At 38.2% G+C, this 22,053-nt stretch overlaps 1 protein-coding gene across 1 annotated transcript in view; it reads left to right on the top strand.

Moving 5' to 3' along the window:
• Positions 1-7,750, top strand: part of RAB28 (RAB28, member RAS oncogene family) — a 164,480-nt gene extending 156,730 nt beyond the window's left edge. Inside the window, exon 8 of the mRNA XM_072620256.1 lies at positions 4,780-7,750. Coding sequence (XP_072476357.1) covers positions 4,780-4,800 — 21 coding nt within the window. The 3' untranslated portion in view covers positions 4,801-7,750. The remainder of the gene's footprint in view (positions 1-4,779) is intronic.
• The last annotated feature ends 14,303 nt before the right edge of the window (positions 7,751-22,053 follow it).

The following is a 22,053-nucleotide window of genomic DNA, read 5'->3' as shown; positions in this document are numbered from 1 at the left end:
ATTTGCTCAAACATCTTCAATGGCTCCCTTTTGCCTACTAAGTAAAGTCTGACTTGTTTGAATGAATGAAAAAGTAATTCTTAAGCATTTACTATGAATCAGATACGAAAATACAAGTACAAAAGAAAAACAGTTCCTGTCCTCAAAGAGTATACACACCAATTAGGAAAGAACATATAAAAGTGAATCAAGGGCATGGAAGGATATTTTGTTCCAGGAAGTTCTAACAATGATAATTAGAACCTCTGAGCAATTAATTGACATGCCTTTTCCAATTTTTTTCATTCCTAATTCCATTATTTTTCCCAAAGCAAGAAGTTGATGGTGAGGGGGATGGGTAGGTGCCCATCACTTTGACTGGAAGAGGGCCAATATCTGTTTAGATATAGTGAATTGTTATCAGTTAGGATACTATTAGGATCCTAGAGCAGAAAGTAGAAAGCTGAATGGCTTAGCTCCTGGTCTCAGGAGGTTGTGTTTGAGGTCATCAGCAGCACTAGGGTGGTATGGGAGGGATATGGTCAGCACTCTATAATCTGACACCACCTATCATTTTTTTTTTTATCATTCCTCTCAATTTTGTATAATTTTATACTCTAAACAAACTGCTCCCTAGATACATCTCTCTATCCCCAAGCCTTTGCTCACTTTGTTCCCTGTGTCTGAAATATCTTTCTTAATCTCCTTCATCCATTGAATTCTTGAGATTCTATAGCACAGCTGAAAATAGTCTCCTCTGGGAAGCCTTCCTTGATTCTTCTGGTTGGTAATGAATATTCTCCTTAAAACTCACCAAGCACTTTGTTTTTATCCTCTCTCTAATGCACTCATCATGTAAGACTGCATATCATACCTGTCTATAGATTTGTCTAGTTCCTATACTAGTCATCTCCATTGATGGTAAATGCCATAGAACATTAACATTTTATAGCCTTTCCAGTACCCACTATAGTGTTTTACAAATAATAGGTTCTTAATAAATGTTTGTTGAATATTCAAGTATATCTACGTTCAGACACATAAAATTCTTCCTAGTAAGGGGAAAGTTAGCATGATATCATGACTAGAAGGTATAGTGGATTACATTCAGTCCAGGAAGTTCAAGTTCTGCCTTTGACACATACTAGCTAGTGACCATGGGAAGACCACTTAACTTCTCAGTGCTCCAGGCAATTACTGAAAACTCTAAGTGACATAAGAAGAGCTAATCTGCACCAGTACTGGAGATACTGATGGAATTACTGTTGGACATAAGGAAGGAGGAAAACCTCCAAGTATAACAATAATGATACATTAGGTTGACATAGTGCCTTAAGGCTTGCAAAGAGCTTTCCATACATTATTCTTTTGTCACTACAACCTTATAAAGTAGAGGCAATTGTCATCCTGTTTTATAAAAGGGAGAATTGAGGCTCAGAAGTTAAATGACTTACTCAGGGTCATATGCTGGTAAGTATCGGAGGTAAAACACAGGTTTTCCTGGCTTCAAATTCAGAGCTCTTTCCACCCTGTTAATGTTCCATTGTATAAACAGATTATGTCTTGTTTCCAAAATCCTAGGAAGCCAGTTTGTCTATCAGACAGCTTCAGTCTTACAAAGTGATAGGACAGTTTAAGATTGACTTTGGATGGTTCCATTTCATCTGGTCCATTCAATCAACTTTCCACATAGAGAACTGAAAAAAATGAAGTTAAAAATTTTTTACTTCTAAATTGTATTGTATTTTTTTTCCCTGTCTTCCACAATGGACTTTGAAGGCTAGAATAGGAAGAACATTTGACAGGTATCAACCCACATCCATACTTAGTTATCACTTATACATTCCTCCTTGGCCAAAACTAATCCCTAATTAACTAAGACTCCATTTGGGTCATAGAAGGATGTAATTCCTCTACTGAACTTTATTTTTTCTGTCCTACTACCCTCATTGTCTCCTACTCTGATTAATTCAGCACTCTTCTCTGAGGAGCATCTTTATAGTGGCCTTTTCAATTTATTTTATACCCAGCTATCAAGATAGTATTTATTAAAAACCTTTTTAAAAATTAACTCCCCTAATTTATAGCAATATTTATAGCAGCACTCTATGTAGTTGCCAAAAACTGGAAGTCAGGGGGATGTCCATCAATTGGGGAATGGCTGAATAAATTATGGTATATGAATGTAATGGAGTACTATTGTGCCATAAGAAATGATGAACAAGAAGACTTCAGAGAGGCCTGGAAGGACTTATATGACCTGATGCTGAGTGAAAGGAGCAGAACCAGGAGAACTTTATGCACAGCAACAACCACAGTGTGTGAGAGTTTTTTCTGGTAGACTTAGATTTTTGTAATAACACAAGAACTTCTGAAAAAAAAAAAAAATCCCAATGGTGGACCTCAAGGCAAAAAGCCTTCCACACTCAGAGAGAGAAATATGGAAGTCACTCACATAATGTAGCAGATCATGTTTGTGTATGTGTATCTGTTTGTGTATCATGTTCTGATTTGTTATACGGATTCTTTCATTTATCTTAGTCTGACTACATAGCATGACGATAGTGAAAATATACTCAATAGGAAAGTATATGTAGAATCTATACAGAATTGTATGCAGTCGTGGGGAGGGAGGGAGGTAGTGGGGGGTGGGTGGGGAGGGATAAAATCGCAATTGTATGGCAGTGATTGTTAAACATTAAAAAAAAATAAAAAAAATTAATAAAAAAAAAAAAATAAAAAAAAAAAAATAAAAATTAAAAAAAAAAAAAAAAAATTAACTCCCCTATTCAAAAACTTCCCATGGCTCTCAATTGTCTTTTGACTAAGATCTAAATTTCAGGCTTTTGCCTTCAGTTTCTCTATCTCCTTTTACCTATTCAACTTTGTGTAAGCCATTGGCCAGAGACTTGGCAACATATTTGTCATAGTCCTAGAGGTTGTGACTTGCCCCAAATTACTCAATAAGTGGGAGATTTTGGATTTAAATACAATCTCATGGTTCTAAATCAAGCAATCTTTCCATGATTCTACCATGTGACTTTATACAATAGTTCTCTTTAGAAGATACTTCACAGCAATTTTCATTTTCTTCTGTAGTTAAATCAGTTGGCATTCTGTGGAATTGTTTTTAACGTATGCCATTTTCAATTTGAAATTTGATTTAAAATTTGCTGTATTTTGTTAGTAATTGTCTTGGTAACATTGCTGGATCTAAGGAATGACTGTTTCAAAATTTGGTAACAAAACTTAGGGCATCAGGATCAATAGTAATAAAACATTTTTATCTCTGTGGTTCTTCCATATTTGGGACTAGATCCTTGAAACTGGGTTTGGGTAGATATATTTAATTGTCAGAATTTTTGTCCTTAATACTTTTGCTTTATTTTTTTTCCTTCACGTTTCTCATTTGAGTTTATTATCTATGATGGAAGTTAAACTTAACCCTACAACTAAAAATCTAAATGAGCACTGGTTACTTTAAATGCCGTGCTGAGACAGAAAAAAGTGACCAGATGGCCTCTGTTAATGGGTAGATCCAGTGATGGGTTCTGGAAGCCAACTTTTCAGGTTCATGATCATTTTTGGTCAGTTTCTGATGGTTTTCTGTTTCAGTTCAAATGTACACATTGCACATAATGTACGCATATAGCAAGCAAGCAGGTTTTCTGGTCATTGTAGTTAAAACTTTCTCTCTCTGTGTCTTTGCTCAGTGAATATGTGAAATTCACTCCCTCCTCACCTCTAATCTATAGATTCTGTAGAATCTCTAACTTTCCTTTACATTTCTTCTCCTTTGGGAGGCTTTTCCTTCTCTCAGGTTTATCCTCCCTTCTCAAACTGTCACCATATAAATTTATGGGTTTGTATGTTGTGTTGCCTCTAGCATGATTTCAGTTTCTCAAGGATTTTCTTTTTGTCCTTGTAACTCGTGCCTAGTATGACGTTGGGTGGCTCAGTCAGAACCCTAAGGTTCCATGGAGCACAACTGGAGGAGTGGTACTATCAAGAGCATTCTGTAAAGTGACTAATCATCCTCTAACTTACATGTTTTATGCCTTGGAATTTCTACGTATCAGTTTTTCTAAAAGAGAGGCAAATCGATACTATAGTCTTTTATAAGGATAATTCGGATAGTTTCTTTTAAGCATCTTTTGTCTGTGGTCATTTGGGAACATGTTTAACTTTGAATATATACACTCACACAAGGATAGATGCATGCATATGTATATGCATATATATATACATATGTATATATTTATACATATACATACATAACATATGCATGTACATATGTATTATATGTATCTTTGGCCAGTCACTTTCTGTAGTGTGGTGTCAGGGAACTAGTACTCTCAGAGTCAGAAGACTCTGGGTTCAAATTCCATTTTTTTCATTTACTACCTCGGTGACCTGGTGCAAATTACTTAATCTCTTTGGTTCTCAGTTTTCTGGTAAGTAAATTAAGTGTAATGACCTTTAAAGTCTCTTTTAGCTCTAAATCTATGATTTTATGAACCCATAATCCCTCTCTTAACCTTTATAAAATGAAGAGCTTAGACTAGATTATCTCCCATGCCCTTTCCAGTTTGCCAGACTATACTGTGATATGGTGATCTATGAAAGGGAATCCGAAACAAACAAAAAAAAAAGATGAAGAAAAGAAAGAAAGAAGGAAAGAAAGGAAAAGGAAATAAAGAACAAATGTTGGTGATTTACATTCTGCCAGGTTGGAGGACTTCATTGCTCAGAGTTCATTTTAATGAGTGGAATAATTACTATTTTTAAACTCTTTTCTAGGTTTCTCCATTGGGCTGTTAGATTGAGTTGTCATTGAGAACATAGTCTGCCAACGAGATATAATGTCTATGAAGAGAAATCAAAGTATCTCAAGATATAAAAGCATACCTTACTCCTTGGAGAATTTTTCTTAAGGTGTGATTTTTGGTTCTAACAGATATTCTATCAATATTGAAATGTTCGGAATGTTTGTTATCCCTACAAATCTCATATCCAGAAGTGGATCGTTCTAATTTATAATTATGGACATTTTACATTAAAACCAGTTTCTTTTAAAATCTTTCATTTAGACTATTGGCATTCTGGAGTCATAGCTGGAGAGAAACTTGGAGATCATTTAGTCCTGAGGTGGAGAACTTGCAGCCTCAAAGCCACATTTGGCCCTTTAAGTCCTCAAATGTGGCCCTTTGACTAAATCCAAATTTCATAGATCAAATCCCCTTAATAAAAGGATTTGTTCTGTAAAATTTGAATCAGTCAAAAGGCCACACCCAAGGACTTAGAAGGCCACATGTGTTCCAGAGGCTGTAGGTTCCCCAACCCTGATCTAGTCCATCTTCACTTTGCAGAAGAGGAAACAGACTCAGAAAGTGAAAGTATCCTGCCCTCATTTACATGGAGAGTAATTGGCAGAGTTGGGATTTAAATCCAAGTCCTCTGACTCCAAATCCAGCCTTCTTCCTACTGTACATATTGTGGATAATAGTAATAATAATATTAATAATGCTAATTTCCATTCACATAGAACTTTATAAAGGATTTTTCAGATGTCATCTCATTTTATCTATCCCTTTGACAGTCCTGTGAGTCCATAGTGGAACTATTATTCTTAGTTTTCTAACAAGAAGAATGTTTTTTAAACCTCAAAGAACTCTAATTATTATGAAGAAAATGATAGGGAAGGTGAGTGTCCTATCCAAGGGTGAAACAGCAATTAACCAGCAGAGCCAAGACTCAGGCTATATCTTCTGACTCCAAAGCCAGGACTCATTGCTTGACTCCATTTTATTCACAATTTGGAGGTATAGGTTAAGGAAGAAGACATATTAAAAATATTTTAAAGCTATTGTACTCTTCTCCCTTCATGGGTATGGAATGATCAATAATTTATTTATATTAATTAACAATTAATGAACAGTTATTATGTACCAAGCACTATAATAGATAATCATAATACAAAGACAAAAATGAAATAGTTCCTGACTTCAAGGAGCTTGTTTTCTTTGGAGAAACAAATATACACATATAAACAGATACATGTACAAAATAAATACAAGGAATTTTCAGATCAGGATGAAGAGATACCAGCAGCTTAGGGGAATCAGGAGAAGCCACACATAAGAGGTTGCATTTGAACTGAGATTTGAAAGAAGCTAGAGATTCTAAGAGGTAGGGATGAGGATGGAGAGCATTCTAGGCAAGACAGAATATCATATATAGGGAATAGTTAAAAAACTAGTTGTCTCAAATAGGAAGAATGTATAACAAGCCAGGAAAGATAGGATAGAGGATTAGGAAAGACTTTAAGTGCTAACCAGAGGCATTTCTATTTGATCCTGAAGGTAACAGGGAACCACTGGAGTTTAATGAGCAAAAGAGTGACATGGTCAGATTTATGCAATATGAAAATCACTTCTAGCCATGGGGAGGATGTGTTGTAGAAGGAAAAGACTTGGTTCAGGGAACTTTTTTTTTAATCTAGGTAAGTCACTTTAACTCTTTTGGAAACTGAGAATGATAATCCTTCTCCTTTTCACCTACAGAAGGGTCTTTGTGTGAATCAAAGAATGTAAAATTTAGGAAAGCTCTTTGAAAAAATTAGAAACAATGCACAAACGTAAACCTTATCATTACTTTTTTTTTTTTTTGGCAGGGAGGAGGGCCCTCTGTATGTTTTAGATTTTCAGTTTATGGAACCACTAGAATTTTAATGGAACAGTCAGGTGGCACAGCAGATAGAGTGCTGGGCTTGGACTCAGGAAGACTTGTCTTCTTGAGTTCAATTTCAGCCTCTGACACTTACTAGCTAGGTAACTCTGGGCAAGTCACTTTACCCTGTTTGCCTCAGCTCAGTTTCCTCATCTGTAAAATGAGCTGGGGAAAGAAACTGCAAACCACGCTGATATCTTTGTTAAAAAACAAACAAACAAACCAACAATCTCAAACAGGGTCATAAAGATTTAGACACAACAACAATTTTAATAAACTGGAAGTTCAGATTATCTCCTAACTACAAACCTTTCCCCTACGAGCAATCTGTTTTAGCTTCATAATTCTAGAGCTGAAAGGGACCTCAGAGAGGCAATCCCCTTGTTTTAGTGATGAGAAACTGAGGCCCAGAGAGGTTAAGCAATGTGCCCAAGCTTACACAAGTAGTAAGCATCCAAATCTCAATTTAAACTTGGTTCCTCTGACACGAGAGTTAGTGCTCTTCTAGACTGCACCGTCTTCATTCCTTAGCTTTCCAAAGGCTCCTTAAATCTTCCCTGTCCCCCCTTTATTCGTCTGATGTTATTTTATGCCTTTTGGAGATTGCATGGAATCTTCTTTCTTCAAATGGCAGATTGCTGATCAACTAATTGGCCGACTGCCTGGTGATTTAGAGGGGAGAGAGATGAGGTAAAGGGCTGACAGGAGGCTGAAAAAAAAAATCCAACCAGCTGAACACAACCTTATTTTTACCCTAGCTAGAATAAAATGTAAAAAGAAATATGTTCTAGTTTATTTTCTATATATCCCTTTTGGAGAAACCATTTGGGAAGAGAAGAGAATGGAGATCAACTGCTTGCTCATGCACCATATTTAGACCATATTTAGTTCTAGAGAAAATACTTGGGAATACAGAACTTTTTTGTAATCTTAGCAGACAAAAATTATTTGAATTTTATGGATAAGAATAATGTAAACTTGTGTTTTAAATGTGTTAGTAATGATTAAGTATGCATTTGTCAAATAAAATTCTTTGCTGTGATGAAGTGGATCATTTCTTAGGTCCATAACAAATTATGCCTCACTTGAACTGTTTTCACATTTCTCTTTCCTAATATTTCTGTTATCTCCATTAGGGATTAGAATGATTAATGTCGTTTAATCGGTCTGTTAAGCACTTCAGTTAATGTGTGAGCATACAAAGCATCATAAGTCATGAGAAAGTGACAGAGCAGTACTTTTAGAATGTATGCAGGATGTAAAATTGATGCACACATTGTTATGTTTTGACTTAAGATTGGACTCTAGCTAATGGATGCAGCAACAGAAGGGCAGTCAACAAAATCATGAGTTGTGCTTTATTTTTCATGCCTGTTCTCAAAGCTTGATGGTATAGTGTGTGGTAGTAGGGAGAATTGGTACCTGAACTGACACATTCTGTCTCTGATGTATACTGACTGTGTGACCCTAGGCAAATTGCTTAGCCCTTTTGTATCTTAGTCAACTCATTCAGAGTATAAAATGGAGAACTCAACATCCCTTTAAGGTAGGTGGTATAAATATTATCCCCATTTCACAGATGGCAAAACTGGGGCTCAAGGATTATGCCCTGCTTTGGGAGCTGAAATATCTAGAAATAAGATAAGGGATCCAGGATACCATTTCCATGGAAATAGATAGGAACTGAGTTCTCAACTTTCTATGTTCATTTTCCAACATTTCTCCCCTAGATATCACAAGAAAGCAAATGGATTTGTTTGTTTTTTTCTTACCAGCTTCCAGATTCAAGGATCTCAAGAAGCAGTAGAAAAATCAGTGGAAATTGACTTAGATGGAGGTATGGGCATGGTGGTCTCTGTGAGGCAAGGAAATTTCAAAATTTCAACATGTAGGAGAGTCAGAGAATGTTTATGGGCACAGTACCAGGGCTGGACAAGGAGGGATAAGGATAAAGAAAGAATGTCCCTGTGACCTCACATAGCCCATGGTTCTATCAAGAGAGGCAAAGGTGGGTCTCCTACGAACAAACTTGAAAGAACTGGAAAATCAATCAGGTACAGAGCAGGTATCAGCAGATACAGTCAGAGGTATAAGAACAATAAGGTACATGTGAAGCCCAGGTGAACACAGGGAAAGGGGTAAGGTATGTGAGTAGAACAGCAGATTTGGAGGATGGGTAACCTGCTCAGCCAATGGTTACTTATATGACCTTGGTTGGACAAGTCACTTCCTTTGGACTTCAGCTTCCTCCTCTGTAAAAAGAAGGGATTAGAGAGATGATCTGAGGTACTTTCCAGTTCTAGCAACCGAAAATTATACCTATTTGTGTAGCTTCCTCTCAGTAACAAGCAGGTACATGCTGACCATGCATCCTCTTGCTTCCATAATAAGAGTTGACCTTTACATAGTGTTCTAAAATTTACTAAGTATCTTAGGTGTGTTATTTCATTTGATCTTCACTGAAGTACTATAAATTTTTGCTATCTTTCATTTGAAGATGAGAAAACAAAAGCTGAGAGAGGCTGTGATTCACCCAGGGTCACCCAGTGAGTGTCTAAGGTAGAACATGAACCCAGAAGAACCTGACTCCGTGTTATACCCTATACATCATTGCCTCTGAAGGAAGCCAGAATGGACCTGCTGGGATTAGGGATCCAACTACTGATTGCTGGTATAACAAAACACAAAAGAAGTCCTACTTGGTATTATTTGGATTTGGAGAATAAGCAAGAGTTGACTCATCTTACAGGACTTTGGTGAGGCATTGGATGATCACCTAGGGAAAGATGAAGTGTGATTTCTGGCTTGACTCCAATATATGTCAAAGCCCAGTATGTTTAACTGCTTAATGGAAACTCTGGGGGCCATCTGCCATTCTCCTCATCAATCTGATGACTTGCTTTATCTGCCTACTGTCGAAGAAAAAGAGTCAAGTGTAAACTAACATTTTGGGCAAATGGCTTGCCTGTTATACTTAGCTAATATTATATTGTTAATCTGCTAAAAACAGAGAAGCTTCCCAATTTGTAAACATGTGTTTGATAAGCTCCTTATAGCGAATGCAGCAGAAGAAAACAAATGGTCCTTCACTTACCCCCACACCTAACCCCATCCCAACAAATTCGCTTAAACAAAGTTCACCCTGTGCTTTTCCAAAATGACCCCCAAATTGATGAATGTTGCATCATTTTAGTTTTCCATCAATGGAGACTGCACTTGGTCATTAATATTTTGGGTTGGGTACCATCAAGGTAATGATGAAGAAGGTGTTTATATATCAACTTGCACTTATAAACATTATCTCATTTGATCCTCATGATAACCCTGTGAGGTAGGAGCAGAGGTAAAAACAGAAAGTCATATTTTTACCAACACCTGAGGGCATCTTATCACTAACTGGCTAGGTGTAGGGTCTGACTCCAAAATAGAGCTGAAATGGTCCCTGGGACAATGACTGAGTCAAGATTGCTTCCTGTGGAGGTGGAGCCATACAACAGCTGCATTTCAGTTGAAGATCAGCTGGAAATGGCAGATGGTCCAGAGGAAGCATCCCAGAAGAGATGCTAGTGGTTGATAGTACCATAGTGGAGCAGAAATCACAGCACAACAGAGCAAATAGTCCAGTAACAGATATGACCACATGACAACACAACAGCCCCTTCTCCCCTACCTGATTTCAACAAGCCAGCAGGTAATATCAGTGACCCTGATGGGGGAAGGAGTAAGCAAATGTATCAAAATCAGGTGGGTGTCCAGCTGAGATACTGTTCTAGGTGTATCCCTGACTGGGGGTATTCCTTATCCTCATGGCCTCTTCCCCACAGATGTCTTCCTCTCTATGTGTTCCCTAGCCATATTTGCCCCATGTATGTTCTATCATTTCTAAATCACTCTGCCTGCTCTCCAACCATTCTCATCCCACAGGAACCCTGGACTATGCCCCTGGGAATTATTCTGGGCACTGATAGGTAAGTTTTTTTTATTTTATCTTGATCAGAAAAACTTCCACATATCTTCCTTGCCACCATTCCAAATCACTCATCTCTGGCCATAATCCTCATATCTTCCTCCCTCCCTAGAAATACGGAGCTATTGGAGTTGACTGAGTATTGAAGTCACATGGTCACATTTGAACTTAAGGAAAATTATTTTGGCAGCAATGTACAGGATGAACTGGAGTAGGGAGAGACTTGGGGCAGTGAGACCAATTAAGAGGCTATGATAGCTATGTTAATGAAGGTAAGGAGTTGTATGCAAGAGTTTTTATGAAAGTAGAAATGACAAGGTTTAGCAACTAATACAGGGTGAGAGATAGTGAGAATTCCAGAATAATATCAAGATTATAAAACTGATACACTGAGAGGATGATGGTGCCTTTGGCAGAAAAGGGAAGTTTGGAAGAGGTGAGATTTTGGGGGAAAGATAATGAATTTAGTTCAAATGTCTTCAGGGCATCTGGTTTGAAAATGTAGGTAGGCAATTGATGATATGGGGCTAAAGTTCATGGCATAGACTGGGACTGGATATATAGCTCTGTAAGTCACAAGCACAGAGATGAAAATGAAATCTTTGGGAGCTGATGAGTTTACCAGTTTATATAGAGGGAGAAAAGAAGAGGGACTAGGACAGAATCTAGGGGAACATAAGGTATGATATGGATGACCCACCAGTAAAGGAGGCTGAAGTGGAGCAATGAGACAAACAGGAGGCAAAAAAATTGTTTTGAAAAAAATTTGGAAATTAGAGGAGAGAAATCACTTTCTTTTGGGGATATTAAGGAATTCTTTGTGGAGGAGGTGGCACCTAAAGGAATTGGACTTTGACAGGCAAGAGGGATGTATACATGTAGAAAGGAGGGTTTATGGATGTGATAGAAGTATTTTGCTCACACTTTGGGTGAAATCCCAAAATAATAGGTGCTTGCTAATATATTGCCCTGACTTCCACAACAGCTAAAGGGTGGTGGCTAAGATGGCACCCACATTTCGTATGTCATAGGTTCTTGAATAAATATTTGTTCCTTAAATGTAGGAAAATATACAAAAATGAAATCATACACCTTTCCATCTCCTCCTTCATTTGGCTGGCTAGTTTATACTTCAGCTGAACCGAGTGGATTTACTTGGTACACAAATCTGTATGAAGTATACTCACTGCAGCCCATATATCCAATCAGTACCTAAGTCTCACCCATTCTATCTCTGACTGCTCTCCACTCACATGGCCAGCACCTTTATTTGCACCCTCATCCCTTCTTCCCTGGACTATTCCAGTGTCCTCCTGATTGGTCTTATTTCAGTCTCTCCCTTTCCAATCCTCATACAACCACCAAAATGATATCTAAAGCACAGATCGGACTATCAGTCTCATACCCAAGAAGATTTTGGTGATAGGATAAAAAGACAAATTTCTTTGTCATTTAAAGTCCCTCATAATCTGGATCTAACCTCTGCATATTTGTGCAGAGAATTCTTCTAGTCACTTATTTACATTAGACAGTACCTGCCTTCATGTAGTTATCTGTCTAGGAGAAGGAAATAGATAAGCACAGTTAAGTATCACATACAATATTACATGAAAATTCTATCAGAGAGAAAAAAGCTATATATGAGATCAGAGAAGGAAGACAACTTCCTGGAATAGGAGATATTTGAATTGGGCTTTAAAAATTGGGAAAGAATTCAATGGTTTGAGGGAGACATAGGGTAATTTAGACACAGACAACAATGGAGTTGTCCAATTTCAGGGCTTGTTTAGGGGAGAGGGTAATCCAGTTTCACTTGTGTGTGGAGGAAATGGAGGAGAATAATGAGATAAGGTTGGAGAGGGAGGGTGATGTTAAATTGTGGATAGCTCTGAATATCAAATGGGTGAGTTTGAACTTATTCAACCCCCTCATGACCTCTTATCTACATTATTGCAACAACCTCCTAACTTGTTGGAGCCTCTTCTCTCTCTACTTAGATTCATCCAACACTTTGCTGCCAAAGTAATTTTCATTAAGCTCAAACCTGAATGTGTGATTCCATGACTTGGTTAATTCCAATGGCTCCCCATTGCCTCTACTGTAAAATATAAACAACCTGGCCCCAATTTATCTTTCCAGACTCATTAGACATCACTCACTCTTCTAAACTCTGTAACACAATCAAATTGGTCTACTCTCTTCTCCTCACACATAAGACTCCATCTTCCTTCTCTTTGTCTTTGTCATTGACCATCCTTCATTCCTGGAATTTGCCCTTCCTTACCACCACCTCAGGGAATCCCTCTTTTTCTTTAGGATACCTCAGGTATCATCTTCTGCATAAAACCTTTTCTGATTTTCCCTCCCAAATTTCCTTGTATTTAATGATTTTGTATATAATTACATTTATTCACGTTTTACTTATTCTGTATACATTTTGGTATGTATTTGCTATCTCCTGTCATTACAGTGAAGCTCTTTGTGAGTAAGTACTGTTTCCTTCTTTGCATTTATAACCCCAATGCCCAGCACAGTGTTTAGATATGGGAGGTGCTTAATAAATACCGACAGATTTTGAGCAGTAGACTTCCATGACTGGTTCTCTGTATAGCTAAATTGAGTGTTGAATTGAATTGTCCAAACTTACTTAGTTAGCCAGTGAGTGACAAGAATTGCTGAGGCTACAGCCTGAGCAACAGAATCATGGAGCTTAAAATGGAAAGAGAGGTTATTTAGTTCAGGAAACTAAGAGATGAAGTGATAGGATTGTAAAAAAAATCACACAACTAAGACCAAGCATAGTGTAAATGGGAAAGGATTTTGGGAGAAGGTGGTGAGTGCATGCCTAGGAACTTGTGTGTAGAATGTCTTCCTTAAATGTCTGAAATCATTCTGTAAAGGGAACTATTCCCTTTGTCTATGCATAAGGTCAACCCTGTTAATTTTTTTCTTTCTTTTTCTCCCAGCCCTGCTTATAATGAATATAATCCATTCATTTTATTTTAGTTATCTGCTGCTGTTTAGGATAATTGTCCAGTAAGCATCTTTTCTTTTCTCTAGACAGACCCCTGACTGGGTGTAGAACTGGGAACTAGGAGCTCACCTCTGGTCTCCTGACCTTTCATCCCACACCCTGACCTTGAGACCACAGCAAAGCCTTGAAAATTCTAAGGCACTTTGCAAACTCTCTGCTCTCCGAATTAATTTTAGAGTCATTGAAATTCTGCCAGCTCCTGGGGGGAACAAATGGGAGCCAGGCTGACAACCAGAAAAAGGAGGAAATTACTTTGTATCTATTTCAAGATGAAGGAGCCACAACCGCCAAGGCCCCTCCTGTGACGCTCTTAGGGGAGAAAAAAGACATAAATTTAATACTTTTATGAAATTCGATTCCTTGACCACAAATGTTTCAGGCGAGGTTTCGTACTGGGTGCTGGCTTTGATCTGTGGGGGTAGACCATGCTGATGCCAATGGGTATTGTATACGTGGAGTGAAGAAAGGACTGCATTTGGGCTGTGCCTAAGGGGTCCCCAATCTTTTTCCTTTCTGGAAGCCTGCAGATCATCCTGAATATGGGTGGCATTGATAAGTGAAATTCTTGAGTGTGCTAATGGGTTCCGTCCTGGTGGTGAGGATTTTGATCAACTGCAGAAACAGGAACATGACAGCAACAAAGGGCTTAGAGGGTCAATTCAGCTTCATATAATTCAGCTTCAGAACAGTGGAAAGAACTTGGGTTCAAATTCCACTTCCAATGATGATTACTGGCATGACACTTGAAACTCTCTGGGTCTCACTTTCCTCATTTGTAAAATGTGCAGCTTGATCTAGATGGCATCTGAAAGTGTCTTCCATCTACACATCTATGATCCTGTTTGTAGATGCAGTGATAATACATTTTAATACCATACTAAGATTGTAGAAATGGTCAATTTATTATAACTGATCATGTAGTGAGAATAAGTTGTTACCTTCATAAGAGAGTTTGACATTTTAGAATAACCGATGATGTAATCAGAACAAGTGTTATTAGCTTAAAAAGATAGTTTATCAATTTAGTAGAATTGATAAGTGAGAATAAGTTTTATTATCTTAAGATAATTTGTCAACCTAACATGACTAATTCCATAGTGTTTTAAGCATCTTTTTTGAAACTGAGGGTCAGCTAAGTGGTTCAATAGATAAGAGTGCTGAGTCTGGAGTCAGGAAGACTCATCTTTCTGAGTTCAAATCTGACCTCAGACACTTACTAGCCCTGTGACCCTGGGCAAGTCAGTTAACCCTCCTTGCCTCAGTTTTCTCATCTGTAAAATGAGCTGGAGAAGGAAATGGCAAACCACTCCAGAACCTCTGCCAAGAAAACCCCAAATGGGGTCATGAAGTCAGACATTAGTGAAAACCAGTTGAACTGACTTTGTGATGTTTTGAGTAAGTTGTTTTTAAATAAATAAGTGCTTATGTGGTATGATATAGTAAGCAATGTGGGTGTATTCTTAAACATCTGCTAAACATATTATATATGGATTTTCTGATAAGATAGGCCAGAATGAAAAAATGTTATCAACAATCTTGTCAGTAATTTTAAAATACCATCAAATTATATGATGAACAGCCTAGGGATACCTATAACTAAAACACCCACCTGAGACCTGTTTCTACATCACAGCATTCCCCAAACTGGAGACTTGAGCAAGTCTGTTGGTTCTATGACATATGCAGTCTCAGTTGGGCAGAGAGGGAACCTTGTTGAGTTAGAGAAGAAATAAGTCTAGCTCTAAAACATCAGTATGGTAGCTTGTTTTTAGAGGGTATTGTTTGCATGCTTTGATTAATAAAATTTGATCACATGCATTGAGAAGTGTAGGTCTAATTAGTGTTTCCATTATACTGATTTGTCTGTTCAAGTGCATGTTACATTACAGTTCAGTACTTTGCAAGGTCTAAGGAATAAATCACAGAGAATTTATTAAGGGCCAACTGTGTGTCAGACATGGTGCTAGGTTCGGGAGATACAAACATATAAAATGATAAATCCCTACTCTCAAGGAGCTTATGTAGTGCCTGACGTGTATTAAGTGCTTAATAAATGCTTATTGACTTGTTGAGGTGAAGATAGGTGGATGGAGAGACTGGTAGAAATTAGAGCAGTAAGTAAGAAATTTTGTGCCTAAGGAAACCCAAACCAAGCTTCAGACAAGGGTACTAACTCCGTACTTGGTGCTATCTTAAGTTCCCACTCCTGACACCTTGCCCTTTGGCAGACTCTGTCAGCTCTTTGTTATGTGATTGACTTGATTTCGGTGAAGGGAGGGAGTGAGTGAGGGAGGGAGGGAGAGAGAGAGACAGAGAGAGAGAGAGAGACAGAGATAGAGACAGAGAGACAGAGAGAGAGAGAGAGAGGGAAAGAGAGAGATGCTTGAGGCACTGCTGTGAATGAGGGGAGAAATGGGAAGGTGGAGAATGGTGTCTGACCTTCTTCCCCACTTTACTATTATCTATAGTGTCCTGGGCCTATTGATATACAGCCTACCTGTTCTGTTGTACCCTGAAACCTTATGGCTTTTCAAACCCCATAAACACCACCAAGCCTAGAGGTGTTATGGACTCATTGAAATTTATTGATTATGAGGGTTACATAGTCAGACTTGCACTTTAGGAAGATCACTTTGGCAGCTCACTGTAAGATGGATTGGAGTAGGGAGACATGAAGCAGAGGGAACAATGAGAAGTCTGCTGTAGCAGTCTGGGAAAGAGGGGCTTATACTAGGGCATTGGCTATAGGAGCGAAAAGAAGGGGATGTATGTAAGTGATGTTATGAAGGTAGAAGTGATAGAATTTGGCCCACAAATTTATATACATGCATATATATATATATATATATATATATATATATATATATATATATATATATATACATATATACAGACACACACGTGTATTATTTTATACACACACATGTGTATAATTTTATACATACACACACATATATATAAAATTGATATCGGGGGCCTGCATGGGAACTTATGAGCAATACTGTTAGCACGTTAGCCCTTCAGGGTTGCCCACTGCAAGAACATTGACAGGAGAAGCAGTCAAAAGTTCTCTGAGAACCAGGCCCACCAGTGTAAGTCAGAGTTGGGAAAGCATTCTTCATTGGTAAAGCCATTAACCTTTAAGCTGTGATTTATAAAAGGCCCTTATGTATAAAGAAACTTCCAAGTGCTTTTGGCTTTTGTTTTTATCCAGGCTGACTAAATCAATATTCCCCATATCCCCTGACTTGGAGACCAAGACACTGACTCTAGATTGCCAATCTGAAATAGAACCAGTCTAGAGTGTTGTTTTGTCATTGTTATTCCTTAAAGAAGAAACTTAGAATTCTTTCTTTAGTAGACTGATGAAATGTTTAACTCACTGGGTCTAACTGTGGGAGAGTCAGGAAATGTAGGCTCAAGTATCAGCATTTTTGCTGGCTAGGACATAGTTGGGTGATATACTAGTAAGTGAAGGGTTAAATGTAGGTATGAGAACTTCTGTGGAGGTAAAGAAACTGGCCATCTACATAGAGTGACATTAGGGGTTCTGAAAGGCTACCTACTGTCTCAAAATATCTCCTCCATGAGTATCTAAATGTCCTGTGTTACTCTTCTGGGTCAAGGCACTGAAAGGTGTTTATTAAAATATAATATGATCTAAGTATAATGATGTGAATTAATTATTAACCACTATCCTCTTGTCTTAAATGAATTTAGAGTGGGATCATAGGATTTGAGTTATAGAGGACCTTAGAAGTTATCTAGTCATTTTCTGGATCTGGAAACTGAGGGTCAAATGAACTATATTACATAGGGTCAGATAGCTTATAACTAATAGATCTGGAATTTGAATCTATGTACTATGACTACAAAGGGCATCTAGGTGGTACAGTGACAGAGTGCTGGTCCTGGAGTCAGGAAGACCTGAGTTCAAATCAGACCTCACACACTTACTAGTTGTATGATCCTAGGGAAGTCTCAACCCTGTTTGCTTCAGTTTCCTCATCTGTACAATGGACTGAAGAAGGAAATAGCAAACCTCTCCCATATTTTTGCCAAGAAAATCCCAAAATGGTGTCATGGAGAGTTGGACATGACTGAAAAATGACTGAAAACTGTCTCTAAATCTTAGCTCTTTCTATTATACTTTCCTGATTGATTTTTTTTTTACTTGATTTGATTCTCAATAGCCTGGAAAAATCTTGACAGGGAAACTCTGATGAGTGAGAGAAGGGTCCAGGTGCTTATGTGGATGCTTGTATGGTGAACCATAGCAGAAGAGCCTGGAAAATTAAGAGAGCACCCAAAGACAGATAGTGTAGAAGAAAGATCAATGTAGACAATAGTGGAGGAGAAATCCTAGGTAGAAGTCTTCTGTTCCAGTTCTGACTCAGCTGGTATAACCTTGGGCAAATCACTTCTTGGCTTTTTGAGGTTTGAGTTGACTTTGGTGATTTGAGGTGACTCAGAAGGTCAGGACAGAGGTATGGAGTGGATGGATGATAGGATGCAGTTGGAAATAAGAAGAATCAGGTGAACAGTTTGCAAAATGGCCACCATCATGAAAAGGAAAACAACCTAGAAAGACCCCGGGATTCTGATCAATGACACCACTGCATCATGAAGAGAGGCAGTATGGTACAGTGGAAAGAGGGATGGATTTGGAGTAGGACTAAAAGGATCTGGGTTCAAGTCCCAGTTCTGCTCCTTATTGCTTAGGTCACCTTGGACAAGGCACTTAACTAGGGCTGAGTTTCTTAAGGGCTTAGACTAGATGACTTCTCAGTTCCCTTCTAGCTCTGAATAGGTGATTCTGTGCTCCTGTGGAGAAGTGGAAGTCAGAAAGACCAGGATTCGAGTTATTCCCCTGACATATACTGGCTGTATGACCCTAGTCAAATCATATAACCCAGGCAACTATAAATTGTAGAACGATTGCTGAATTGTATTGGTAAAGTGACTAAAGTAGAAAAATGATAATATGAGACCAAAACAGCAATGAAACACTCCCAGCTCTTAAGAAGCTTGTATTCTTTGGGGGAAATACAATCAGGGTAATTCTCCAACAAGCCAAGAGGGTGAAAGAAACACTCAGTTGTGGAATGACAAGGCAAGGGATGACCTGAAAGGAGCTTTGGAAATGCATGTCAAGAAGCCCTGGTTCATAGATCTACCCAGAACCACAGAAGACTTCAGGAAATTTGAACAAAAACTCAAAGTCTCTAGATGGTGCTGAGGTTAGAGTTGGCCCAGGGAGTAATTTGTAGTGATGAGATATTATAAGCGAGGGCTTCCCGTTTAGGCCTCTTTAAACAAGGGGTTATTTGCGGTGAATGGAGTGGTGTGGTTTCTGTTTTTTTTTTCTTTTCCTCAAACCACATACACAGCATGTTGATATCAGTTCATGCTCATATGAACAAAGAAAAGGTTTTATTGTCCATTCAGCAGATTTTGGAAAGAGCTAAAAAATATGGGTGATGAAATATGTGTGCTCTTGGGGGGGGACTAACCCCCACTTTCAGTTTAACAACCTCTTCTGTCACCTAAGACAGACAGGGCTTCATGTTTTGACACCAAGGGCTCATTTTTCTTTGTCCTGTCATGACCTTTGCCACAGAGTGGTAGCTTTGGTCCGGCTGGAATCATGTGCATCCACTTAGTGGTCTCTGTGAACGTGAAACCACAGAGTGTAAACTGTGCTCATCCAGTGATTTTGAGCCAGGAGCAAGGGCTGGGTGACAGAGCATTAATCCAAGCAGAGACCAGGGACCTGGCGAAAGGAGGAATGCCTTTGGGATTAGACCCATGATCAGCGCTTTGGCTGCTCTGAAAACTATGGTCTCCAGGATAATTGACCTGGTGAAGTGTGATAACAGGCTAGCTCACATAACTCAGGCGGCAGCTGACAGTCTTCCGACCTTCCATTGACTTCCGTCAGAAAGTCTCCAAACATCATTTATATTGATTTATGTCTAGAACTTTCCCCACCTCATTTCATCGCCTAGGTGATCAACTGGATACTTCAGTCCAGTCAAACTGTGCCACATCTGTTTAGAACTCAGGAACCAAAACATGGAGAGAAGGATTTTGAAAACTGGCAGACAGCCTCCTTTTAAATTCTCAATTGTGTGAAACCTATGACACCGCTTTGGTTTGGGGTCTTTGTCTGAGACTGGAGAGCCAGACCAGGGATTCTAACGATGCTGGGTGGGGCGGCCATGTGCATCCCCACTCCCTGCTATGACTCAGGACCCAGGGAATCTAGTAGTCTTTATTCTGAAGAGAAAAAGAGACTTCTCATTTATACTTACTATTGCCCTGTCTCTTCAGATGTTTATCTCTGAATGGAAGATTGCCTGCTTCTGAAATGTCTTTCTTCTCAGTATTTCTGCAGACACTTCAAAAAGTGTTTATTCTTTGTACTGGAGGACTGAATAGTAAACTAAGATAGAGAACTAAAATTGTAAACTAGATAGGGTTGTGAAAAAAAGTCCTCCCCTCAAGAGCCAAGAGACCTGGTCCTTGCTCTGCTAGTAATTTGCTCTGTTGGAGTACATCTCCTCTCTCTAGGCTTGTTTCCTCATGTATAAAATAACGCTGAAGGATTAGTTTCAATGGGACAGTATATGGAAAGGGCTTTGCACACTGTAGCGAACTACATAAAGTTATCTACTAATATTAATGTTGTCATAATCCCTAAAGTTGCTTATAACTTTATATTTTCTGTCTTAAGTCACTACTGAGCTTGTTTCTCCAGGCAGTGGACAATCTCCCTGAGGACAGAAGCCTGTCTTCATTCTTTTTTTGTGTACTGGAGGCCATTCTGTGTGGTTCACAACATCCAGGTTGGGCTGTAGTTTATTTTTTTTTGGGGGGGGGGTAATTTTTAATCCAAAAACCTCCATCTTACAAAATATATTAGCAAACTTTTGTTGCTTAGCATTAGATACTGGCACTTTTAACCATCTAAACGTTCTCTGGTATCCAGAAATTTTCTACAAGGATGAAGGTTCCTAGTTTATTATTTTGCTTTGATAATAAGTCTTTTTTCAGCATGTGTCAATTCTTTTTTTCTCTTTCCATTTATACTCTCATATATAAAAAACATATTCACCAACTAATCTATTTTTATTTTATAAAAAGTCTGTATACACACATATGATGTATGTGGACATATACATGCGCACACACACATATATATGTGTGTGTGTATATATATATATATATATATATATATACATACATAGATACATACATATTCATCAGATAACTCTGGTTGATCTAACTCAACAGATTTGTTTAATCCTCTATGCCAAAGAATTCAAGAATAGTTGCAAAGTCAATTCTATCTTAATTTCCTTTGACTAGTTCTTAAATCAACCCAGAATAAAGGTTTGTCCTGGACCTCCAGGTAAAAATAATTAGTTTACTTGGCCTATTTCTTTCTAAAAATAAATTTTTATTTATTTCATGAAATATTTTCCAATTACATGTAAAAAGTTTTTTATAATAATCATTTTTTTAAAATTGTGAATTTCAAATTCTCTTCCTCTCTCCCTTCCCCTACTCTTTGAGGAGGCAAGCAGTATGATTTTGATTATACATGTGAAATCATGTGAACCATATTTCCATATCAGCCCTGTTGTAAACACATATATACAAATAAGAAAAATAAAGAAAAAAAATGCTTCAATCTGCATGCAGTTTGAGGTGATGTTTATTTAAATTCCTAGCTCTGAGCCCCCACCAATGTCTCTCAGTTCCAGACTATACCAAATAATACATTAATACAAGGAAAAAGCATTAAAATAAAACATAAAAATAAACAAGGGAAAATCTTCTCATCCCTCTAGGGACTCAATCTTGGACAGATTCTTATGCTGCCAGTGAGAGGGAGAGATCACTCTTAGACAACTAACAGTCCTGGGGTGGAGACTAAGTCTGCTCTCTCTCCAAAGTGGCCAGTTGCTTCTTTCCCACAGAGCTGTTTTCATTCTTGCTTTCTGGGCTGCTTCTCTACTGCCATCTGCTGGAACTGCCTTTGCTGTATCAGTTCTTTATGAAATTGCCCCAGGGGAAACACATCTGAGATTAACCAGCACATTTTCAGCTCTTTTGTTAGTAAAGTTTCTGCTAGCACAGGAAAGAGTCCTCAGGTCAGTCTTTCTTTTTAGACAGCCTTATTTCTCTTCAGCACAAATTCTCCTATGTTTGGAGAAAGTGAGGCTGGTGACCTTGCACAGCCCTCCCTCACTCAAATCAAAGTCAACTGCAAGTCATGTCATCATCTTGATGTCATGGTCCTCTGCAAAAATGAAGGACAAATATAACAACCCACGTT

The sequence above is a fragment of the Notamacropus eugenii genome, chromosome 6 (assembly GCF_028372415.1).
Source record: "Notamacropus eugenii isolate mMacEug1 chromosome 6, mMacEug1.pri_v2, whole genome shotgun sequence".
Lineage (NCBI taxonomy): Eukaryota > Metazoa > Chordata > Mammalia > Diprotodontia > Macropodidae > Notamacropus > Notamacropus eugenii.
This window is presented reverse-complemented; position numbering and strand designations above follow the sequence as displayed.